The 26126-nt window shown below is 46.9% G+C and overlaps 1 protein-coding gene across 2 annotated transcripts in view; it reads left to right on the forward strand.

Annotated features, from left to right (window-relative positions):
• The window catches only part of MDGA1 (MAM domain containing glycosylphosphatidylinositol anchor 1), a 138801-nt gene that overhangs the window by 105101 nt on the left and 7574 nt on the right, over nucleotides 1-26126 (forward strand). For both annotated transcript variants that reach the window (XM_085055092.1, XM_085055091.1), the window contains 4 exons: nucleotides 7177-7354; nucleotides 8446-8469; nucleotides 15853-16005; nucleotides 17218-17352. In XM_085055092.1, coding sequence (XP_084911218.1) covers nucleotides 7177-7354; nucleotides 8446-8469; nucleotides 15853-16005; nucleotides 17218-17352 — 490 coding nt within the window. The remainder of the gene's footprint in view (nucleotides 1-7176; nucleotides 7355-8445; nucleotides 8470-15852; nucleotides 16006-17217; nucleotides 17353-26126) is intronic.

Raw genomic sequence — 26126 nt, forward strand, 5'->3', positions numbered from 1 at the left:
TGGTTATCAAGCAAGGAAAATGAAATAAATCCAAATTTAAACTTTCCTTAGCCCTTTAATTGATGAGGTTAATGCTTGACATCATTTCCATCCAAGATGGTGATGAAGTACTAATCAACAGAAATATTTTAATTCAATGTGACAGGCAGAGGAAGTTTGATGAGAGATTATAGAGAAACATGACAATGACTATGTTCATATCCAAACCAAATTTCTCCACTTCCCAAAACTTACCCAAATGGTTTTTCCAGAGTAGACAAGCATCTTCCCTGCAGCTGATACCAGCCAGTGAGTTCAGAATCCTCTATTAGGATTGTGCTTTTGAAATATTGTGCAGCTGACACCAGGTTGGAAGACAATGCCACCTTGGTGAAGGATCGGGAAGGATTGGAAGGAAGATCTGAAAGATGGAAAACTACTTAAGTGGTTCTGGTGAGATGAAATGCAGTGGTCAAGGTCAAGGTCATACATGCAGAAGGTGCTGCAGGCTGGGAGCTCATCATTGGGAAATGAGTGCAGTGGAGGAACAATGTGCGCAAGTGAGTTGACTTCAAGTAGCTGCTGCTAAGATGCAGGAGTGAGAAAGGGCAAATGTACTCCTAGATGAAACTTGAGGTACTTCTAGTCAGGGTGGGGAAGTGCCACTGCATCCTATATGCAGGGCTGGGGCACCGAACTCCAGCAAGTGGGATCATGCAGAAGAAGGTTGTAGAGTCAATTGTGGAAAATGAGAATCTGTGTTACATGAGGAGTCACAGAGTGCTCAGCCTGCTTAGCCCAGCAAAGCAAAGGCTGAGAGGTGGTGTGATTGCTGTCTATAAAACATCAGGGGGTCAAGCAGCAGCGAGGGAAGAGAGCCATTGAAGCTAAAGGACAGTGCTGGGTGCAAGCTGCATGTGAATAAATTCAGTCTGGAAATGAGAACATTAGAGCGGTCAGGCTCCGGAACAGATGTCCAGGGGGAGGAGGAGGCCTAAAGGGAGCAAACTGCTTTTAAGATGGGATGTGATACATACATAAAATTAATAAGCAGAGGCAGCCCCTGTGGTGAGAGGGGACTGGATCCTGTCAGGCAGGAGTGTACCTCCCCTGCTGTGTCCTAGAATGTGGCCATGCTTTGCCCTTCTCTGAACTCTGGGGGCAGAGGGGTTTTATCCCTCTACCAAAATACAGAGATAAACATCAAATTCATGGTGTTCAAAAGCAATGTCAAAGACAAACCATCTTCCTCGGCTCTGCCCTGTGGTGCCAAGGTGACATCAAGGATCACAATCCACTGCTGTGTGTCAGAGAGTGAATAGGAAGAAGGAGAAAAGAAGGGCCAGATTTATGGCATATTTTTCCAGCATTGTGGAAGATATTGGAGCGTCACATTCAAGAAAGTTCCCTAAAATTTCCTATCCCCACCTTCCTCCTGACCCTGTTTTTGAGCACTTTTCATTCCTCTTTTCCCAAGAAATTACTTCTACCTGTGGAACTCATCTGCTGGGTTATTTGGATAATCTGCTTTCAATCTCTAGCACTATAAACTCTGACACACATAAATTCTATAATCATATTTCCCCCCCCTTTTTTTTTTAATTTAACAAGTCCATGGCTTCTAAACTCTTCGAGCTTGCCTCTCTACAATGTATCTGTAGCTTTTAAGGTGCAGTTGAGACAGAAATTGAGGACAGGGAATGTCTGATGAGGTATTGCGAGGTTTGGCATTGCAGAGCCCCATGGTCATCCCAGGATTTGTTACCAGCCCCATAATGAAGCTCAGCCCCTACCAGTATCTTGGGAGTATTTTTCCTGGCTGTCACCAGTTTAATGCCACAGACACCACCAGTCCCATCATGTTGAGAGCAGTGTGTGATTGTTTCTGATCTTTGTGAACAACACTCCCTTAGGAAGGGAGCAGCTGTACTTAGCTGGACTTCATCGGGATGAGGTCATTACAGTCACAGCCACCGGGGAAATCTGGTAAGAGATGATGCTTGCAGCACTCTGGGACAGAGCTATGAAATCCAGCCAAGACTACTTGCAAACAGGCTGAAATGGTACAAACGGGAGGCTCTGTCACACCCTGAGTGGTATTGCCTGTCAGAAGAAAAGTGCCCTTCTGATACTTTCACCTTCTTCTGCCCCTGGACCTTGCCAAACAGGGTTGTCTATGTGTGCTGAGAAACTGGGCAGCTTGGCACTGAGCTTTGAAGTCCACCTGGGTTGCTGATTGCTTGAAGAGTGCAGCCCACCAGCTGCACAGTCAGGTGAAGATTATTTTGTCCAGATCATTGCCCCATGCTTCTTTTCAGACCCTTTTGAGATGCCTGTGCTTCCTGCACCACCAGGCTCCTAGTCTGGTGGACATCTGCTCTCCAGAGTGTCCTGACACTCACAGATGAGAGGGGAGGGGGAGAGTGGGGGGACTTAGGACACCCCACCTGCACAGGTGCCAGAGACAGCATTTGTCTGGTTTGCTCCTCTGTGGAGCTGCACAGAGAGTGAGGGCACAGAGAGAGCCTGCCAGAGGGATGGACTCTACGTGTGAGGCTGCTGTGCCACAGCAGCCTGCCTTTATCTGCTGCCTCCTCTGCCTTCAGAGAGGCTGGAGAGGCTGCAGATGGAGCTTTCCCAGCAGCCCATATCTGCAGCTAGTTAGGGAGGATGGAGTGGGAATGCGGGCAGCCACCCCTGTCTCTCTTGTGCTGCAGGAAGGAGCAGCCAGGGGAATTTGAATGAGGCTGAGAAAAAAGGGTGAGAGAGCAAGCATGTCTGGAAAGGATTTGAATGGAGATATTGGAAAGCAGAGCTAGTGCTTGTGCCCTGAGCTGAGAAGTTGCTGAAGAAGTGGGACAAGTAAAGAAAGAGCATCAGGAGTGAATTGCAATGCTGGGAAGCTGGATGCCGGCAAAACAATTCCTTTGCTCCGATCAGCTTGTTGGGGAATCTACATGATTTTAATGTACATTTTTCTAGCTGGTGTTTGAAACAATTCATTGGGGCTTGGTGATGAAATAGATTTTCCTTCTAATTTCTCCCTCAAAGAAGCATGCATAGGAGCTTAATATATAGCTGATTATGAGACCACATGCATGGCTACACAAGTCACACCAGTCTCAGCACAGGTAGGCTGTCGTGGTGGTGTAGAGCAGAACCACAACATAAACTCTTGACAGATGTGTTTGTTAATATCATTTGGCTTTATTAAGTCTGCTAGCTGGTAAATAGCTGGCATAAACATCATTCAGTCTGAAAACATTGTCCTGTTCTTTTCCTTTAGTAGCCTATATAAACAGAAAATGTAGGTGTGGCAGTGTCATACCTTGGGCCCTCTGCTGTGACAATGCCCCGGCTGGGAATGGAAGCATGGGCAGGGATAGTGTGACATCCTGCTTTTGTCTCTGAGCCTCTTGGCATGTGTTCCCAGTCCATGGGCCAGCTGAGCTGGCTACAGTGGGACAAGCCCTCTGCAAGTGTCTGGCTCAAGTGATAAGACAGGGGAATGGGCAGACAATACCTACCAAGGGCGTAGGTGATGGTGAGGAATGAGAAAGGGCAGCCCCAGTTTGCAGGTCCCAGAGGTTTGGTGGCTGAGTGCACGTGAGTGTGCTCTCCCGTGATTGCTAATACTGCTTATGAGTGACAGGGGAAAGGGACAAGTTGCATATACTGTATGTGAATACATACAAACCACATGGGGCTGACTTTGCCCTTTGTAAGGTGTTTGTAGCGAGCCCATTGTACAAAAATATTCGTGCCTCTGCAGCCTGTGTGATGTTCACAGCTAGCTGGTAGAAACTGTGGGTTTGTTTGGTTTTTTCCTTTCCCATCCCCTCCCTCAGATTATTGGGAATGGAAGGAGGGTAAAGGCAGAGGCGAGGCTGTGCTTTGTGCAGTGCTCTTGGTCTGGCCCCGCTGGCAGCTTCCCAAGCCTGGTGATGAATGAGTCTGTTGCATGAGATCCTCCACTGAGGCTTCAGCGACTCTAATAAGGTGGCCAGTGTTTCCCTGTCCTCTGCGCCGGCCTCTGCTTTATTAACTGCACTGCAGCAATATTAAACTGGAACACTGGGACAACATGATCAGGAGGAGAGATGCTGAGATGAGGGTGGAAGGAGGAAGATAGCAGGATAGCTTGAGACAAGAGAACACACAGAGCAGGAGAAATGGCAACAGCTGGCGAATGAAGTGGATTGAAAAATGGGTTCCTACTGGACTGATGCATGCAGCTCTGCACAGACCCGCTGCTGGCAATCAGAGATGCAAAGGATGTTTAAGGAGGGGGATGCAGAGGCAGACCTTAGCTTTTATGTCTCTGTCTGCTGGACCTGTGCTAGTAACTGCAAGCCAGCACCTGCTCCACATGCATGCAGCAAGCAGCTGGCTGGTGCTGCCCCCTTTTTCATCCTTGCTCTAATTTCATGCCCTTTAAACTGTGCTGGCAGCACACCTGGCTCTTTCTCCTGACAGCTGCAGCTAGCTCAGGGGACATGTTTGGCCCATGCTGCTTTTCACAGAGAAGAGCCAGTCTTTCCAAAGACATCCAGGGCCAGTTCTGTTGTGAAGCCAGGACTGTAGACAGTGTAGTAAAGATGTGCAGAGGGCAGTCTTGCTGGCAGCCAGTTTCTGTGTCTGTCCAAGTTGCACATTGAATAGAAATAGGATATAGGCTGAGAGAAAAGTTGGCTACAAAGTATTTGTTGGAGGGGAAAAACCCTCTGAAAACTTTACCTCTATGCACCAAGAGGAGATACAGGCTGAGCCTTGGCTGTGCCTTTCCCATTACCTAGAGATCCAGGTCTCTTCTGGGAAGCAGGGAGGTTGCGACCCATGGGAAGCATATGTACTTTAAATTATTTCTGTTTTACAGCCATACCTGGGTGGCAGCCAGTTATTTATTTGGTCACACAAGTCCCTGAGGATAGACTCAACTGGGGGATCCAGAGCTTTGCAGTCCAGACTGGAGGCTGATTTCTCAGTTTGTCCAGGATTAGATGATGTGGGAGAGTACGTGATTTGACCTTGTTCCCAGAGGCTTTAGATACCCAAATTCCACCTAACTCCCAGCTGAGGTGGAATTTGCACTGTGTGAGTCTCACCCTCAAGCTTCTCTCTGACTCTCCATTTTGTTTCCCTTCTAAAGGTTATGTCTAGACGAGGGAAATGGCTCCTGACCTCCTCCTGTTTGCTGGCTGCCTTCCCAACACCCCAGCAAATGGCAGCCTGTGGGGAGGAGCTGCTGCCAGCCCTCCCAGTCACACTCCACTCCTCAAAAAGTTCTATGCCAGGAGCCATACCACTCCATCCTTCTGCTTCTGGCTTCTGACTGCTCCTCTTCTCCCAGATAATTGAGGGTCTGGTGCTATTGATCCCAGGTTAAGTCCCTGGCCCTGGGAGCCAGCTCTGCCACTGCTTGGCCAGAGCTGCAGTGTGAAGGGCTGGCAGATGGGAGGGCTGAGCAGTAAGAATGCCAGTTGGGTGAGAACCCAGTTTGCATGTGTGCAGGTAGGTCGTTGTTGATATGAACAGATCCTGGCAGCATCCTGGCAGCCAAGTTCATGCTAGGTTCCCAGAGGCACTGCTCTGGTCCTGCCCACAAGGACTGCTCCTAGGTGCATTGTAGGGCCGCACCAGAACAGATCCCAGCTCTCTGACCCATCTTGCCTGGGGGAGGAGAAGGAGGAGGGTGCAGCAAGTATTTCCCCAAGCAACTTACACCCTGATCTGCTCAGGTACAAAGGTCTCATTGAGGTACAATCTGTAAGGCAGAGGCAAAACTGTTTGTGAGAGCTACATGCAGCCATGGGTTCCCAGGGACCAGTCCTTACTGCTTCACTACTGCTTCACAGGAAGCACTGTCTAAACTGTGGGCAGATCACGGAGGTGGGTCATTGGCTCCTGGCCATACTGGAATTGAATGGTTCTTTGGCACAGAAAGCTCTACAGTGGCAGCCTCAATTGCTCAATTGCTGTGAGTTTGAACTCACAGTTCTGTCCGTGAGGACGTGGGACAGGCAGAGCAGGGATTGAATGTACTTGTTTTTACTCAGCACCACATCGGCACTGCCCCCTGTCCTGCTTTGATAGAGGCCTTCGCTTCTGCTGTGCCCTCACTCCATCTTGCCCCACACTCTCTATACTGATATATTTGCTGTAAACCTTACTCCAGTAATCCTGTAACTTCTGAGTTACTTATGAACACTGAGACTGCCTGCCAGGAGAATTGCCTTTGAGATGAAAGCTTCAGCCTAGAGGATATATCAGAGGCAGGGGAAAGTTTAGTGAACACTGCACTATGGAAAGCCCTGCCAAAGGTGTTTTTACCAGGACCAGCATCCCCAGTAACATATCTTGCCACAAGGATCCAGGCACTGCACAGCAGGACAGGCAGGAAATTGTATCTTCACAATGCAATCCTCGTTCTTGTCCTTTCCCAGCCAAGCAAGCATGACCATGGCGGGGAAGTTTCACTGACATGTAATTCATCATTTTTAGTGGTGGTGTTTTCGATAATGGTATTTTCCCCATTGTTTTCTTGAAACCTCCCTGCTGCCTTAGCCAACTGAACAATGTTTAGTTGGTATGATTCAGGTAGCACAGTTCAGCCCCTTCCAATGGGTGTCAGAGGAAGGGAGAGCCTATGAGTGACTCCAGAGAGCCATCAGCTTGAGCTAGACCCCTTGCTCTGGTCTGCAAAGGCAGTGTGGGCTAGGATTCAAGCTGAGGAAGTGTGGTAGTACACTGGTCCCAGTGGGACACCAAATGAAATTCCACATGGCCCAGGCAGCAAGTGAACAAATTCTGCAGCAGTGATTGTGAACTGAAGGGTATCTTGGCAAAATGCCACGCTGCATTTGCACAGGACCTGGGTGCACTGACGGGTGAATTGTGTTCATTTTCTCCCTCCTGAGGCCATTGATTCTGACACAAAGTTGCACCAGGACCTGTAGTTCAAGTCATCCCTATAGTCAGGAGGACACCAAGGCTTCCCTTCAGGGAGAGCTCACGCACCTGATCACTTTTCTGTACCAGGGATGGAGAATTTTCCAAACAATACTGCATGATCTCATGGTACAACCTGGTGTATGTCTGTATAGGAAGAGTAGCAATAGGATGTTAGATGATGGATAGGATTGCTTGGGTTTCCAGTTTCAGGATTTCCATAACACTGTGGATTCTTTTTCTGTGCAGCTGTCTCAGAGAAACACCATCCAAACCTTCATTCCTGTGAAGAAAATGGAGAAAGGGCTGTTGCTGGAGCACATCTTGCCCAACCTGAAAGTGCCTCAGAGCTATGAAGTTCGCCTGACACCCATCACCAGCTTTGGGGCTGGAGACATGGCTGCCCGCATCATCCGGTACATGGAACGTAGGTGTCTCCTCCTCGGCCCTGCCTGCAAGAGCAGGTCTGAGCCTCGGGCCTAGGGGTGTGAGCATGCACAGATGTGGTCTTCTGTGACCCTTTTGGGGGTCTCTGGGCTCTGAGGAGTTTTGATGACGCAGTGCTATCACATTTGACTGTATTTTGGCTGTTGCCATCAGCACAGAGCACTAAATGGAGACCTCTGAAGGTCAGTCTCTGCTCATCTTTCACCCAGCAGCCCTGACTCTCACTCTTCACTCTGTGGGCAGGAGATCCCCAGAACCCCAGTGCCCTGTCAGGACATGCTGCAACTTCCCATGACACAGTGGTGTATTATAGAAGACAGCCACCAGATGCTGTGTATTAGCCACATGCCCACAAAAGTAAGAGGATTTCAGGAGACTTCAGTTATTTCCAGAGCTGAATGCATGACTCCTTTCCTAACTATTCACTTGTAAAGCTGTAGCTCTGTCCAGTCCCATGAATCCCACATTATCCCATCGATACACATTGAACATGCTTCTCTCCCTGTCATCCCAACAACTCACAGCTCTCTCTATTCCCACAACTCTATGATTTCTTTACTCCCCAGCAGGAGCTTGGACCCTCTATTTCAGCCAAAAGTACAGATTTTTCTCCTCCTACATTCACCTGATTTCACACAACCCTCTTGTCCTGTGGACTGACTATGTGTCTGGTGTCCCCAGCATACATGTCATCTCAAACTTCCACAGTGCATCAAACTGCTTTGATGTCCCTCTTAGATACCAGGCTTTGGTGTCTAAGGGGGTGTTATCCCACTGGGTGCTCCAGAAGGAAACTACTTGGGTTGCCAGAAGGGTTTCCCTATGCAATCCCAGGATCACCCCTTGGGTGGGTTTTTTTTAAGGTCTGTTGCTGCTTGGATCAGAGCGTCAGCATCTTTTTCCACTACCAAAACAAACTCCAAGCACTGCTTTTTCACAGGGATGCTGCCAGGAGACTTGTGCATTTGTGACCTTTCTTGATGTGTTTATTTTATTTTCACACTTTGATTATGATTTGTGATTTGGGGGAGTACTAGCTGTTCTGACTTGTTTTTCTGTTTCTTTTTCCAGCAATCAACTATCCCAATCCAACAGGTAAGCAACAAGACCTTTGTGTTAATGCTTCGAGTATAATGTGTGTTAGTCAAGTGCTCCAGCAGATCAGGCAAGACAAACAGCTGGAATACGCAGCTGACTTTGTCAAATCTTTTTCCCCAAAAGAGGATGAAATTGCATACACTAAAGCTTCCAGTAAATATTGCCATTTGTTGTACCTCAAGTTATTGCCAAGAGATTTACACCAGGGATAAGCCTCTCACTCACACCTGATATCTCTGTGACTGGGTGGACTGTGATGTTGAACACCCACCCCCTGCCCCAGCATGAGCAATCTACTTCCAGTAAGCATGGCGTTAAATGTTCCCCAAAATATCTGTGTTTAGGAATATTCCCCATCCTCTTCTGGCTAGGAAAGATACCACTTGATATCTCTGCAGGCTTGTATGGAGCAGTCTGCAGCTCAAATCGGGCTCTTCTTGCAAACTTCTTGAGCACAGTCCCTTTCCTCCTCCCCTTCAGTGTCATCACTGTTAATTTGCTTATTTACCTTCTGGTCGTTCCTGGCAAGATGCAGGCCCATCACTATCAATCCAGAGTTCTCATTGATTTTGAGAGCAAAATACACAATGTCTAAGAATGATGGTCTTTAACACCAACATGACAGTGCCCACTGAGCACAAAAGAGGAATTCTCCTTTGCTGTGAGTAGTGGGGGAATGATCTACAGGGAATGCAACAAAGTCCCTTTGCTTTGATTTTAGGATGCAAGCCCAGGCAAAGCTCTTGGGCAGAGATTGGCAGACTACTTGTTAGTGCTCCATGGAGAGCATGTAGCTGTTTCTCCCTGTTTCCAGCTGCTGAGTCAGGATTCAGTGTTTTAATGTACTACTCTATGTGTAGGTAAGTGCTACTGCTGCACTGCAGGGTAGCAGCTGGGAGGAGAAACCAGGATTGGGTGATGGCAGCCAAGAATCAGGATATGGAGCTGACTTGTTAAGGCACCCACAAGGCGTTAATTCTTGCACGTTCACACTCTGAGAATGGTTTGATGAACCATACTCTGCCTGAAAGTAGGAGTTTCTTGCAGAGTCAGAGGGAATTTGTGGCTCTAATTCCTGATTCCATTTGCTCGCTTTTCCTTACTTCCTGATCTTCTTTAAATATTCTCCATACAAGACTCACTGGGAAACACAGAGCATATTGCCAGGGACCTTCTCCAGAATGTGTCTCTCGGTACTTGCTGGAGGAGGAAAGCGTCCCAGCCTGCAGGTGGAAGTGACAAAATCTGGCCTTTTGCCACTTGCTTTTACACTGCATAAATCACTGGTAAACCCAGAGCAACTTCAGTCCTAATTGTGTCAATCTCTTGGGGTCTTTGTAAACTGAGCCTTCAGATTGCCTGCCTGGGGGTGCTTTGGCAGCTTGTTTGAGTCCAGAACAACTGCAGGAAATTTGCCTATGGTAGAAGATAACTCAGCCACTCATATTTTTCATGCAGTAAACACAACACTTACAATTTCCCCTTGATATAAGTTGCACAGCCTGTGGTGGATATTAGGACTCCTGGGCCAGTCATGAAGGTCTTGGCCGTGAGTTCATGCCTTGAGATTGACTGCCTAAAATTGGACCTACCACACTTGCTTTCAGATACACCCTTTCCCTTCAGACCTGCTGCCAGTGAAATATGAGCCCAAAGGCTTTTAGCTCTTTCTTTGGACTGCAGCTGAGTTCCCTGACTCTCATCACAGTACCATGGAAATTCCTCCTGTTACCTCTTCTTTTCCTACTTCCCCTGCTACCACCACCCCCAGGGAAAAGTTCATGCTAAGCTGCCCAGCCAAATTCTGGGAGCAAACATTGAGAGCTCTCAAGTGAAAGGCAAAGATTAGATGATTAATGCCTCTGGCAGCCTGATCCAAGGGCATGCACAATGGTGATTAATTTACAAACTCTGAGAGTCACTTAATACAATTATTTCTTCATGCATTTTCTCTCTCAGCCTAATAAGATGTTAATAACATTGGGGCAGGCATGTGTGTGGTGTGGTTACAGAACCAGGTATTGGGTTATAAAGGAAAAGCAAAGGAAGAGCAGAGGAAGTGAACAGAAGGCACTGGGAATTTCAAATATTTAGTTGTTAACAATAAGACTGACTCTTAATAATCAGTTAAATTGGTTCTAAAAACCAGAATTTTTATTTAAAAAACAGCCTAAGAATTATCTTAATTCTAAGGTATTACCTTAAAGTTCTCGTAGAATAACTGATTATTTTAATGTCATGACTAAATTCTAGAGCTGGGGAATCTGCTCTGTGCTTCTTACCTCATCTGCAATTTCATTTGGATATAACCTTTGCTTTCCTAAACTCTGGAGTGCTGCCCCACAACCTATTCCAGCTACTCAGCAGTGGGTGTTTCGGTTTCCCTTGCTCTGTCAGATGTAAACATGCAACCTTAGTGATGAGGTCATTAAGAAGTATATGGGATAGTTGGTTTATTTTTCTGTTGGCCAACATGTTTTGCCCTTCCAGAGCAGCAGCAGTATTTCTCATGTATCCACAGTCTGGCTGTGTGTGGTGCTAAAACCATGATTTTGGGACCATGGACAAGTACAGTGGGTGGTGATCCGTGGCAGATGTTGGTTGTTGTAGATTAGCCTGGCTTGTTGCTTGCCATCTATTGCTTGTGTGTCTGATCTCTGATAATGCTCAGGAATCCAAGTTTGTCAGGTAAACACATGTGGGAATGAGATGTCAGCCTGTGTTTGGAGCTGGATTACTCAAGTTTGTACCCATTCTTCAAGAAAGTTTGTAATGCAAAGGTTAAAAAAGGTGTCAGTTCCTTGTATCCTTGATGGCAAATAGGATGACTTAACCAGTTACAGTATTGTGAAGCTTTCTTCCGTTGCTGGTTATAAAAGCCCTAGAAGCTTGCAGTGGGAAAGACTGTTAAACGTTCTTAGATCATGACATACTTTGAGGTCTCAATACAGTTTTCATTGTCCTCATTTTCTAGATGGGGAAACTGATGTCCAGAAAGTGACATCCTGTGGGTCACACAGCAGGTCTGCAGCAGGGCTGAGGCTCAGAGATGGTCCTTTATGCTCCAAACCAGTGTCAGCTGTCAGGCCAGAGCTAAATGATGAAGGCAATTTTATTCAAGTGCACTCCATCTGCTATTCACCCATAGTCTGCAGCTAGAATAGGATTATTATTTTTTGCATTCATCTGGCAGCCAGGATTTCAGAACCAGGGATGGCTTTCCCCTAAGGACTTGAAGGGAAAACCTCCATTATGTTTCTCAAGAAGGCAAAGCAGCAAGAAATGCTAATTACCACAGCAGAGGGTCTCTCCCCTGGGAGTGCAGGGAGGTGTCTGTAACTGGAAGCAAGCATCTCTGCACTCGGAGCTGCCATCACTGCAAAGCCTGCCAAGGAAATCTGTCTGGTGAAGAAATGCTAACTCCAGCCTTTGAGGACCCATCTCCCCTGCCACCTCCACCTCACCTATAATAATTCAGAGAACAACTTCTGTGTTCAGTATTTAAATCCACTGCTTAAATTTTAAACAGGAAGCTTTCTTTACACCTTGATGATGAACCAGGATCCTTGGTAAATGTTGAAAGTCATCAAGAAGGTTTGCATCACACAATCGAGGTCAAAAGTCAGATCATGTCTGTGTCCTCTGAGGCACAGCAGGTCATTTAAAGGTTTTCTTTTTGGCTGGATCTGCCCTGTTTCTCCTGGTGAGCCTTGTTGATAACCATCCAGAGGTGCCATGCTGGCAATGTCCCAAACCACACTGAACACTTTCTAATTATTCATGGCGTCTCCACTTGTAGCTCAGAGAAACCATAGACCTTTGCTTTCCTGTGGCTTGTTTTAAACCAGAGGACCAGGAGTCAGAGCACTTGGGTTCTGTTTCCAGCTTAGGCACTGCTGCTGTGACCTTAAATGTGTTTCTCTATACTTTGTGCGTCTGTTTCCCCGTGTGTAATGCAGAAGATTTATAGAAAGAGGTGTTGCTATGCCACAAAGATGTTAAGAAACCTTGTTCATTTGTTGCTGCAAAGTGCCTTGAGCTCCCAAGCTAAGCAGAGGTGATGTGCTGTAGTTACAAACTCCTGCACAGCAAGTGGTGTTGCACATAGGGTGGATCATGTTGTTGATTAAGCAGCAACATTGCTTGATCTGTGGTGCATGGGACCCTTCTCTGTTTTATGTGCTCTGCTAGAAGGGTTGCCTTCTGGAAGTAGCTGCATTTGAGTGAGAGGAGAGGCTGTATGCAGGGCTCTGTTTGGATATTGGAAGAGCTTTCTATAGTCTATTGAGTCAACTGCTCTGAGCAGTCTCATCCTATGTGTGTGGCTTCTTACAGATGAGGCATAGTAGTCAACCGGGCTGGCACAACCAGGCCTTGGTGCTAAGCTGGGAATGCTGTCCTCAAGTCCTCTTGTCTTGCACAACTCTCTCTGAACTCCACCTGAGTTTATGCTTTCTCCTTAATTTGCCTTTCCTTTGATTTCAGTGCCCCCTCATTTGTGGGTGTGTTCCCTCTCAATTAGTTGCCTGGTTGACCTCTATGTTCCAGCTTCCAGCTCTGCTTTCCACATGATATTACGTGTTAAGGTAATCCTGTACTGGAGAAAGATGTCATCTTTCTTTGAGAGTTCATGTGCTCAGCAGGGTCAGAGGTGCAAAGCACCCTGGTCCTTTTCCAAAAGGACAGTCATGGTGGATCCTGCTGTGTAGGATAATGCCATTCTAAGAGAAAACGTGTCTCTTTTAACTGCAGCTGGCAGCCCATGAGCTGGAGTCCTACAGATGTTTGTCTTTGATCCACTGGAGAGAAACCAGTGTATTACACAACCCACCAACATCAACAAGCTTGTGGACTCCAGCTCCTCCTTTGAGGACCACTGGGTATCTGGTACAGCCATGAACTCCTTTCCCTCAGCCATGAGCGCTGAGGAAGGACCCTTAGGAGCTGCTTTCTCACTCTTTTTTCCTTCCATCTCTTTGTTCTGGGGATGAAAGAGGTCCCCGATGCCACTTAGTTGCCCTGTCTCAGACCCCTGAAGCATCTGCCCCATTATCTGCCCCCTTCTCCTTCAGCTCCAGATGCTATTCGGGCCTCTGTGCTAGGCAATGCTAATTTGGATTTGGATGCTAATTAGAAATGAGCAGATTGAACGGAAAGCACTTAGCCAGGGTTAATCAGCAGTTAAGTGGCCAGCCCAGACAAGCTCCCGATGGCTGTGCTTAGCCCAAAGGAATGGGAATGCAGCGTTTCCCACTGAGCTTATGGAATACCCAGCTGCCCTGGTCTGTGAACCAGGCCCTTGACTTGCCACACACTGTCCAACCTCTCCTGGCAAAGACATTTTTGCAGGCCACAGCAGGAGGCTGCCTTCTCTTTTCTCACTGCTTTGGTGGGATGCTGAAAAGAGACAGGGCAAGAAGGGGGAACCCACTTCCCAACCACAGGGGTGTGCAGACCTTTGGTGTCTGGATTACAGACGTTTTCATTTCCACATGGGAGGGGATGGGGAGGATGCTAGCTGCAGGGTAGCCACCAGAACGTGCAGCATCTCAGAGTCAAGATTCTGTTCATTTCATGGGTAGTCTCTGTTCTCTGATACAAGATAACAGATTTTGTTGTGTATGGTAGGTGTATGAAGCTCCTACTGTCACATTGTACTGCATCTGGAGCTTTTGGCCCTGATGTTGCAGAAAACTTCCCTTGTCTGCCCCACCCTTGGCACCCAGCCCACAGGCTGAGGACCTGCTCTGCCCTCTATGTCCTGCCAGAGTCATCCATGCTAGGAAAAAAGCCTCCTGACCAAGAACCAGAGCAAGTAATCCCTGAAGCTACAAGAATGCAAGAGCCCAAGTAAGCATTTGGGCTTCTCTTTATCTAGGCACAATAAATAGTAGAAACAATGTGGGAGGTAAACCCCAAAAACTTTGAGTCTTGCACCAGCATGCCATGGATGAGGTTCCTAGCACATCCCAAGCCCTTGCCAAGGGCCTTGTTTTCCTTTCTGTATGTATTCTTTCATGGCTTTATCATTCAGTTTCATAGCACACTTTGCTTTTACATAAAAGCAGCAATTAAAGATACCCAAGCTTGCTGTATCTGTATCGCTTACAAGGTCTGAAATCCCACTTCCAGCTCATTCTCCAGCTCTGGTTGCTGCCTAGGGACCTTTCACAATACACTGCAGTTTTCACACAGGTTATTGGACCTGTTTTCTCTTTCTATTTTGCCTGTTTTATCCATTACTTTCCTATTGTGTCTGCACTGCAAAGCTGGTCCTTGGCCTTTGCTTTTGTGACTCAAGCACTACCTTTTTAACACAAAGGTTACAATCTTCAGCCTGGTCATGTCCAATTCATTCCAATCTCTGCAGGTCCATATTGGATTATGCCTATGCACAAGATTTTTCATCTGTCTTACAGTATTGCTGTAGGGTGTAACTGTCTTGTGGTAGTAATAAAAGTGAGCCCTATTGCACATGTGGTTGATCCTACATAAAAATCTTTTACCTACATGTTTTATTTTGTTAGGGGAGCCAGCATAAGCTGCAAAATCAAATGTGCCTTTTAGCCTGGTAGAAATTAGATGTACTCTGGCTAAATGACACCTTTGTCACACTGAGCTGACCTCTTCTCCACAGCTGATTTTTTTTCATATGTGTCATAGTTTAGTTAAATATATAGCCCGAAGGGGGGTCATCTGCTGCTACTTTTTCCTCTCTCCTGGGGAAATTATTCTACCATCAAGTTGTTCTGATATAAAAGCCCTTGTAGCCAGTTTGCCTTCAGTGATCTTTTTACCCTCTTCTACATTTGCCCCTTCAGATCTCTCAGAGAATCTCTTTCTCTTTAACCATAATAGCTTTATTCTATTTTGTCAGACCATCACATCCATCAGCCTGGATTAACCCTTCCGTAATAACGCTAATCACTGATATATCATTGTTAGTGATAGGACAAGGGGGAACACTTTTAAATAAAAGAGGGGAGATTTAGATTAGATGTTAAGAGTAAATTCTTAGAGAGTGCTGAGGCACTGGAAGAGGCTGTCCAGAGATGTTATGGGTGCACCAACCGTGGAAGTGTCCAAGGGTGGATGGGGCCCTGGGCAACCTGATCTAATGAATGGCATCCCTGCCCATGTCAAGGGGTTTGGAACTGGATGATCTTTGAGGCTGCTTCCAACTCACCCCATCCTGTGATTTCTATGATTTCTATGATAACTTCCTCTCAGCCTCCTCCTGAGGTCAGGGGCTGCCCATCTGCCCCTGGCTTGGCACAGAGCCTCAGTGGTGACACAGCACTGCTGCAAGCTCCCAGGCAGCCTGGGGAGCATGTTTGAAAAGCAGCAGCTGAGCAGCCCCTTCCCTTCCCATCCCCACAGATAATACCTGCCGCTTTGAGGACGAGAAGATCTGTGGCTTCATGCAGGACAAGATGGACAACTTTGACTGGACCCGGCAGAACGCCCTGACCCAGAACCCCAAGCGCACCGTCAACACAGGGCCCCCCACGGACATCAGCGGTACGCCGGAGGGTAGGCACACGTCTGGGTTTCTTTTGGCTTGGCTGGGGAGGCAGGGTGCACACCATCTTTTGTCAGGAGCCTTGCAGCTCTGGGAGCTGGTGGAGGGCTGATCTGCTTTCCACTTAGCACGGGGTGCAGGGAGCAGGCAGTTAATTTGCATATTACTGATTGGCGTTAAACACACAATTAAAACACCCACAACTTTGTTGATGGGAATAGTGTGAGCATTAGTTCTTGTTACTGGCTAATTGCCTGCTGCCTAATGCCCTTGCACTGTTTGATGCTTGTTTTGAAGTAAAAAAAAAAAAAAAGGATAAACAAGTAGGAGAACATCTCTTAACACCTAGAAATGGCCCTGTGGGTTTTAGTCAGCTGTTTCCTCAGTGAAGCTCTCCAGAATGCAAACAGATCTCCTTAGTACCATGTACAGAAGCATGAGAGACCAGACAGGAGCTGCTTGTGGGGCAGGAGAAAGCCTCACCTCTTGCTGAAGGAGACTGGTATTGCCCACCCTAGCTGTGCACAGAGTACATCCTCCCAGTTTAGCTGGATATTACATCCCTCTTTGTCTAATAAGAAATTTGTATTCAAACACAAATCTTTTAACTCAGAAAATAATGGGAGACTTCCAATGGGAAGCTAAGGAAATGGTTTTTCCCATTAATGTTCAGTACACCAACCTGATTGAGCATTGAAAATGATGTTAATAAATTAAATGGCTAATCTGCTCCTCCATGGGCTGTTGACAACTGCTTGGGTATTGTTCTCTTTAGAGAACAGTATTGTTTATGCTAGATGTACCAAATCCTCTCTCCCTCTGCTTGAGGCAGAGAAATTAGTCTGGAATGGTTTCTCCCTTCTCTTTTTGGTGTTCTTGCACCGTGCAGTCAGCTCTGAGGCTCCTTGTGCTGCAGCATCAAGGCTCATTTTGCACCCAGACAGATGTACATGTTCAGGGATTCACCTGCTGCATGTGCTCATAGCAGCTCTGCAGGTGCCTGTCTCCTGCTCTTCCCTAAATACTGCTGAGGCAGGGAAGGCACTGCAGACATCCTGCAAGTGTCTCTGGCCAGGATCACAGTGGGTGCAGAGCAGCTGGGAAGAGCAAGGCCATGTTTCCCAGAGGAGGGTGGTTTCCCAGCCCCACTGGCATCCCATCGTTTGGAGGAAGGGAGACCCAGTGCCTGCTGCCTTTGCCCACGTTTCCCTCTCATTCTGTAGGTTATTACATGTTCATCGAGGCGTCCCGGCCCCGGGTGACAGGGGACAAAGCCCGGCTCATCAGCCCCCTCTACAATATCACTGCCAAGTACTACTGTGTCTCCTTCTACTACCACATGTACGGGAAGCACATTGGTGAGTACCCTGCAGGCAAAGGGAAACCCAGCCTCATATGGGCTCCTGGGGAAGATCTCCAGCCTCTTGCTCCAGTAGCTGTACCTGCAACAAGCAATTCCAGAGGGAGTCCTACTCCAGTATTCCAAGCAGCAGGGTGGGATGCTGCTCTCAGATACTTGGCCTGTGCCCACAGCCCAGCAGTGACAGGGTTGTGAGGCTGTCACAGCCCATCCTTGGGGGCAGCACCTTGCAGTCATTCCGTCCATTGGAGAGGACATGAGGGTGAAGGGGCTCTGTGGTGGCCACAGCTGTATTGAGGGGACAGGATGTGTGTTCCCCTAGCTGTGCCAAGGGGCTGCCTGCTCTGCCTAGCTCCCTCCTCTCGTTACTGTAAGCCTCGAGTGCAGCGAGCACCACAGAAGCGCCTGGCACACTAATGAGTTTCCATATCCAGTCAAGGAGCAACTGCTAATTCGTCACCTCTTGATTATAATTTCATTAATTTGAATAATAGATGCACTCTTCCCACAGCACACAGGGTTATTAATCACCTGCTGGACTAGAGCCTGACTGAAAAATCAGGGCCCAGGCAGGAATGTGTCCGCCCTTCCATAAGCGGGGTTAATTAACAGCTCTCTGCTCAGTATTGTAGATGTCACTGGGGAGGGAACATGCTCCTGAGTCTGGCCTCATCTCTGTGCACATGTGGCACAGCTGAAGGGTTAAACTGCAATATCTGGGTAAGGCTGAAACCCTGACACCATGGGTGTGCGGGGCTAGGAGCTGTGCTGCAGTTCACTGAGCAGGTCTCTGTCTGTGTCTGTGTTTTGAGGGTTCATATCTGCTCTCTGCGCTTGGAATTGGGCTAGGTCAGAGGTATTTTCACACACCTGGATTCCCCCTGCAGACAGGCTGCTCCATGCAGACAGGATGTAGTCATGCCAGCAATGGCAGGATGCTCAGGCAGAGCACTGTCAGTGTTGGCTCACACCAGGTTTTCCTGAACCTGCTGGTCCTGCTTAGCTGACAGAGTCCAGCTGTTAATGCTGTCTGGAAAACTCATGTGTTCCCTGCAGCTGGCCCTTATGGTGAGTCAGCTCTGCTTCCTAATTCCTGCACATCTTCTCCTGGGGGCCTGGAAAGGGATCTCATTCTTTGATGAAGAGTGGCAAAAAAAAAAAAAAAAAAATGTGGAGAGAGGCTTCTCTTGCTTTTGTTCTTGTGTCATATTCAAGTTCATTTCACCGGTAAAGTAAAAGCTCATAAACATTTGCTTGATTTTGGAAGAGAGCTTGGTTTAACAGTTCTCATGTGGTGGTCTGTCTGGAGATGGGGTGGACTGGACGTGCCAGAGAATCAATTCATTACAGGTTTTTTGTTTTTAGCATTTTAACTCTTTGCTGCTTTCCTCCACCCACAAATTACTCAAAAGCTACAGTGATTCCCAAGACCTAAAAAAGCTTCTGGGTGCCATTTTCTATTCCTCAGCCTTAGATGCCTTTTATATATGTTGATTTTCCCCCTCAAGCCAATGTTATGGCTCCTGCCTGATCCCTGTTTTCTTCTTGTTGTACAAAGGGACTGATAAATTTCTGTGAGATGAATAGACTGTTTTATGCCATATGATGATTTCCACGGTGGGTGCTGCTGAGCTGAGAGCAAATTTAAAAATTAGACTGACTAGACAGAGACAGAGATTGAAAGAGAACAAAATGAGAAAAAAATTCTTTTTCTCTCAGCCTGTGGAATTCCATGTGGTATACATTACTTGGTCCAGCAAACCCACCATATATCTGTCTGCAAACTGAAACTCAGTATCCTGATGCCAGGCTTGATGCCCATATTGGCTGAAGTAGTCTCAGAGCCCTTGGGGCAAAGCAAGTTTATTTGGCTCTTCTTCTTTAGCCCTGGGTTAGAGGAGAGTGTAGTAGGACTTCTGTGAAATGAGGAGGCAGACCCTGCCCTCCTACCCACCTCACATATGCAAAGATACGAACGTAAAGGTGGGGTTGCTGCAATCCTGAGCCATGCCTTGCTTCCCATATGCCCAGCTATCCCTGACGCCTGCAGTCATGGCCACAACCCCTGGCTCACCTAGTGCCAGCGCAGTCCTGCTGAGCCAGGTGCCAGCTCCTGTCAACAGACAGTGCCAGCAAGAGGGTGTCTCCCATCCCAAGCCTTTTCCAGAAACTCCAGTTCCATCATGGAGAAAACTGAAGCTCTGTCACTACAAAAAGTAGCTGTATAAAATCCCGACATTTATTTATTTTTTTAATAACCCTTTTATTACTTTTTTTTCCCCACTACAGAACTTGAAAGCTGGTTTACTCTCACAATTTGACTATAAAATATCCATAGCCATCCAGGCAAATTTTCCCTGCGAGAATTCCCAGACACTACTCGTTTATAATAGATATGACGAAAGAGAGAAACAGAATACAAATGGACTGGTTGTAGCCGAGATATAAAATATTCAGTGACTAGCAGAGCAGGACGCTCTTGAATATCTCTCAGCTGATGAGAGAGCAGGATGAAGGGGAGCTCCCTGGAGGCAATTCCCGTTCCTCTGAAGTTATTTGGTCATCTGTTTTTCTTCCTCTGGCCCCCTCTGTAGCAAGCATTCACATTGCCCTATCCTGCCAGCCCCAACACAAAAATCGGGGGTAGGTGAAGAAAAGAAGTCCCATTTCCACCAGGCATTCAAGAATGAGGGTGTTTTACTTGTGGCTGGTGTAGAAATATTGAATGAGGCTCAGTTGGTTGGAGGTTGGTGCTAATGATGCCATGGTCATGACATCGATCCCCATCAATCCAATACTTCAGATTTGGATTTGATGATCCTTGTGGGTCCCTTCCAGCTCAGAATATTCTGTGATTCTGTGTTTCTGAGGAATTGCTTCCTTTCTTCAGGGGAGGAAACCAGCCATGGCAGCTAGCAGCTAAGTTCAAAAAGGCTCTTGGCCAGGTTGGCTGGATGAGTCAGCATCGCAGCTGGGAGCAAATCCTCAAGTCCTTACTTCAGCCATCAGACTCCTCTTCCTCCCTTCCCAGGGGCTGCCTGAGAGTCAGTGCTTTAAGAGAGTTTCCCTGACAGACTGGTCCCACCACAGTCCCCTACCACCTTTCTCATGTCTCCTAACTCAGAGGTAGGCAGGTTATGATCTGAACAGCCTCCTGCTCACTGCTGGATGCTGTCGCAGGCCCTGCAGCAAGAGGTGGCTCCATGGTCAGGTCACAGGATGAAGGTTGCTCAGAGGGACATGGAAATTTCAGCCACAGTGAATGGAGATTTAAGGATGTGATTGTTCCAGTGCTGACACAGACCTTATCTGACCACTCCGGCTAATTCTGGTTTATGTATAAACAGGATGAGAAGTTTCAAATAAAATTGTAAAGCACTCATTGCTGTCTGTAGCTTCTTGAGGAGGGAAAGAGGGTGAAAGGTGCTCATCCATGGTTCCCAGTGACAGGATGCATGGGAATGGCTCAAAACTGCATCAGGGGAGGATCAGATTTCTTTATTGAAAGGGTGGTTAGACATTGGAATAGGCTTCCTAGAGAGGTGATCTAAGTGGTCAGGCAGTTGGACTAGTTAGTGATTGTAGGTCCTTTCCAACTTGGCTTTCCATTTCCTTTTTTTTTTTTTCTGTTCTACTCTATTTTAAGATACCATGAAGACCAGTGCTGGGGACTGATTAAAAGGGATTTGGGCTCTGAGTCATTGGAAACAATGAGACTTGATTAGACCACAGCATCCAAATTCAAGAAAGCCGTAGCTGTTTCACAGAGGGAATTGGGTTGTGCGCAGGTCACTTACACAGGCAGTGTCACCATGGATGTCCTCCTGCTGAGGAGGAATCACAGACCTGGAAGGCCTGCCAAACTGAATTGTTTCTTTACTTCTTCAGCTCAGATAATGCAATCAGTGCAAAGGCATGTCTAAAAGGCCATGGTGGATGATGACATGTAAGAGCTGGTGGGTGCCATGTGGCTTCAGCTCGTTTCTGACAAGTGACAGTAGTCAGAGCTGTCAGGTCACACAGACTGGCAGGTACCAGTTTTGTCGATGTAAAAGCAGCTTGAACCACAAAGACATCATTTTTTGTAATATTCAACATCACAGCTCCCTCACTTCTACCCAAACATTTATGAACACAGCATCCTTCCACTCCACAGTAGTACAGGTGGCACCCTGGGGGTAGCTGCATTATTTTGGATACATAAAGTTTGCCTTATATAGAAATGTGTTGTTCATTAAATCCATGCCATTATCTCCAGTGCAATAACTCTACACAGTAGAGATTACATCAGTGGATTGATTGAGGGGAGGCTGATTTTCCTAATGAGTATGATTCACTTCCCTCCAGGGTCTTGAAAATAAGTTGCAGTTAGAGTTAAGTGAACAGTTTGTAATGAAAAAAATGTATTCATTTTTTTTAATACTCATTCTTTTTCCACTTATTCAGATGCATTCTTGGCTTTACTCCTTCCTCCATCGATAAATACCTATTTGACTAATGATTCATTAAGAGATCGAGCACCTTCCTGTGGGCCATGGTATGGATTCTTTGCATAGGCTGTGGTCTCTTCTTGTAGTATCTGCTTGGGTATTTTTGGGAGGGTAGTCGAATACCATGATCATGAGCAAGGATTATAAATACCTAGCAAGAAGACCATGTATTTGTAAAGTGTCATTCAACCTCTGTAAGTTCAATACAGTGGCTCTGAACCAAAGACAGATGAAGTCATTGTTTTTCTAAAGTCTTCAAAGAGCTTTCGATTAGAGGCATAGACTTAAAGATTATTAAGACCCAATGGTACCAATACATCATCTAATCAAACTTCTGCATAACCAAGGACAGAGAATTCCCTTCAGTTCTTTTTGCTGGAGCTCAGTAAATACAATGTGTCTATACCTTCATTAGGTATTTCCTTACAAAGAGCACGAACAGCATGTTTGATATGTAGGACTGAATCATCCCTAAGCCAAAGGTCTTGATACCAAAAGCTGAAGATGACACGGAGAGGAGGGAAAGCTGTTCAGATGTGTGTTGGCTACATGTCCTTTTCATTTGACAAATATTGTGTCTTCATGTTGATGCAGGCATTCTGTTTAGTACCTTGAATGGGTTCACTGATCCCTGCCTTTCCTTCCCCCTCACTAAAAGTGCATCACAGAATCAAATTCCCAGTGCAGAGAGGTGCACTGAAGTGCTCTGAAATGTTGCCTTCTTCAAAAGTCCTCTACTTCTGTCTTACCAGTTGAATGTCTGATTACTTTCCTGCTGAAGATTTTGTCAGGAAGGCTGTCGGGACACAGATTGCCACCACCCATTCATTTGCAGATACCCTGAATCCTCACAGATTTTCTTTGCTCCTGATGACCTGATTTGAGACCCAGTTATTCCTCTGGTGGGCAGTTGCTGTGATCCCCCCTCCCTTCCTTCAGCAGAACATCTTTCCATTCAGAATTGACTCACAGCAGCAGCCCTGTGCAAAGCTGAGGAGCTGTAAGGGTACAGTGCAACCTGATTGTCTCCTGAGACATCAGGTGTTGCATGAATTATTCAGACTCTGAAACTGATAGATACAAAACTTAACATCCACTTAAGAGGAAACAGGAGCTCTCAGAGCATATCCAACTAGTTCTCTAGCACTCCCTTGTCACTCTTCTAACATCTCCATGGACCATTAATGATTTCACTCTTGGTCATTCCAGGTGCATATCTGAACACTCTCCTGGGTGCTCTGACAGGATAAAGGCTATGGGACCAGAGTGCAAAACTGTGATACACTACTTGCACATCCATCCCAATCTGTACTTGAGCTTCAACCAGACATGATTTTGTAATGTATGGAAACGCATCCCTTATGTATGGAAAATCAAAGAAATGCTCAACAAGTGTCAGTCATCACCATCACTTCTAGGAGTGACTTCCACTCTCAAAGAGACCTGTGCAGGGATGACAGGCACCCCAGTGCTTGAAGGAGTTTGCGGCTGCAGGTTTGGAGTCTTGCTGTCTCAGCTAGCCACCTTGTAGTTTTCTGGTGAAAGTAAGGCAGGTATGAAGTGGGAAAAGAGTGTCTTGCTATAATGCATCCTGACTCAAAGCTGGGAGCACAGCCTACCCCAACAAACAGCCTTCCTGCAGCAAATCACTTCCAAGGCCTGAACCATTCATCCTCTCACATCTCCCTGGGTCAGGCAGAGAATGAGGCCAGAGAACAGCTTTTGAGTGGTGTCTTCAGTTCAGCAGGAAGAATATGTGATCTCAGCTGCTCCTTCCTGCTGTCTCACTGGCTTCAGCATTGCAGTAAAAAAGCCCATCTGCTCCAAGCCCTGCAGCCGTGCAGCTGCCCTGTGCTTGGCTCCCGGGATGGAGACACCACAGACAGGGTTATGATGGGGAAATAGGGAATTGTTAATAGGGATAGAGAAGAGACAGGCTAAATTTTCCTCAGCATAAGTACATCTGTGTCTGCAGGGGTTTTGTCAGGAACCCTTCCACACACATCACTTGTATTTTGGGGTCTCTGGGAAGCTCCTTCCTCTCTTGCTGAGGTCTTTGCAAAGCTGCCCACAGAAGGGAGACAGGCAGAGTCCCCTGTCTGGCCATTGTGCTCTTGTAAACCTGGCAGTGTCTATGGAGTAGACTTTGTTTCAGCTTGTCGGAGAGTGCTGAGCACAGTGCGTGCTCTCAGTCTGAGAGCCGAGCGCATGAATTCCGCAAAGGACTCAGCTGTCTCTGGTGCCAAAGATGAAAGGGCATGTTATCAAAGCTGGGAGGAGAGGGAGCATTGTCTGAAGGCATCTGGGCATGTCACGAAACAGAGGGTGAACAAGGAGCAAACAGACCTCACAGCTGAGCTGTGGCTCACTCTGCTTCTTGAGTCTGCAAAATTGGTGGGAAAAGTTGCCTGCGCATGGTCTCCTTCCTGCTACATTTATCATACTCTCATTTGTAATGGTTGGACTTGATGATCTTGGAAGTCTTTTCCAACATAAACAATTCTAGGGTTTTCCCCCAGGCTGGCCTCTCTAAGGTAGTACCCAGCACTGCTGGAGACCACCAGCTACAGAAGGAAAGAGGGAAGGAGCTGCCCCCATCAGCATCATCCCATCCTGCTTGCCAGCAGCTGCACAGAGAAATGAAGGAGAGCATCCATGTCACTGCTGAGCACCTGAGGCTCCCCCTGCCCTGCCTGGAGCTGAGTCACAGGCAGCACTGGGCTCCTACACAGCCATGGCCCCAACAAGTGACCAGTTCTGAACTTACCCCTGAGTCACCCTGCCTGTGCCCTCCCTCTACTCATTTCTGGCTTTTGTTCTTCTCAGATAGCATAAATTTAACATTATGGAGTATGGAGATTTTTTCCTCCCTCCTTTGAATTCCTTAAACCACATCCTGGTGTCCACACATAGAAAGCCTGTTACTGGTCACAGACAACCTCTGAGGGAATTTTCCATTAAAAGGGGTGCCAGGATTTTGTTCCATAAACACAGTATCAAAGATGGAAGTCTTGTATCATTCATCTTTCTCTGCTAACAGTTTCTCTAATTAGACTGGTGGATCAAATGAGCAAAAGAGCTCAAGCATAGCTCCATTGTGAGTCTGCTCCTGCCATATCACCATCTGCTCTCTATGTACACTGACAGGTGGGGATATGCTGGAGAGAAGGAGCTATAGCTGTGGCTTGCTTGCCTTCCTCCCATTATTCCTTATCACGAGACAGCCATGACAAAACCACTGCATTTATCCCACTGTCTGCAGGGCCCAGGTCCCCCCTGCCCAGTGTGTTTCCCCAGGGGTCCAGCTGTATGTCCAGTTTGTCTTTTTAAAGTGTTGTTGCTTCTCTGCTGGCACATTCCCTCCATCCCGATATTCCTGTACATGCCGGACTGGTCAGATAGATAGTGATGGATCATAGATCAATCTATGCAATTGGCTTTGCCACGTCAGGGAATATTGCTTCAAGCCCCAACCTCATTTGATGGTGGTTTAGGAGGTAAGAAGCAGAAATGTGCTTGTTTCTTTGGGTTTTTGAAATCCACTGTTAACTTCAAAGAAAATTCCCTGTAGTCATATATAAGTATTTTTTACAGGTTTGCTGTAGGGGAAACATTGCCAATCAAAACTTACCTTATTGCTGTTTATATCCCTGGAAAGTCCTAGACACAGCAGGAAATAGGAGGCTTTGAGTCCCCTGATTCCTTTCTCCATAGCCTCCCTACTGTACCGAAGCATGGAGTGTCCCACAGTAATCAGCTGGCTGGCAGCACAGGCTGGACATTCTCCATGCCTGCCCCAAAGCAGGTGCCTTGTGAGTAGCACTGGGATCATGGTGCCTCTGACCAGGGTGAGCTCTCTGAACCCTTCTGCTCTGAGGTTAGTGAAGTGGTGGCTGCAGAAAGAGGGCTGCAGAGTGACCCTGTGACTGGACAGAGGGGACTCTGCACACCAAGCTGAGAACAGTGAAAGACGTAAAGTTCTCTGTAGTCAGGAGTGGAAAGCAGCCCAGAGGCTTTATTTGTCTTACTCCTCATATGTGAATGTGTGAAGCATCCTGAGATACTGTGAACAAGTAAATACATCCCATCATGGCACGAAGACAACTTACATTCCTAGAAATTTTGAGTCAGTACTACTTGGTATTATTTCTGCATCTCTATCTGTGCTACTACTATTTTTCCACCCTCAGCTCTCTCGCACTCAGAGCAGTAACTTTTCCCCAGCTCTGTAACTGAAAACACCAGTCTGATGCTGACTGCTATTCATTAACATCCATTTAAA

Source organism: Lichenostomus cassidix, chromosome 3 (assembly GCF_008360975.1).
Source record: "Lichenostomus cassidix isolate B80296 chromosome 3, HeHo_3.0, whole genome shotgun sequence".
Lineage (NCBI taxonomy): Eukaryota > Metazoa > Chordata > Aves > Passeriformes > Meliphagidae > Lichenostomus > Lichenostomus cassidix.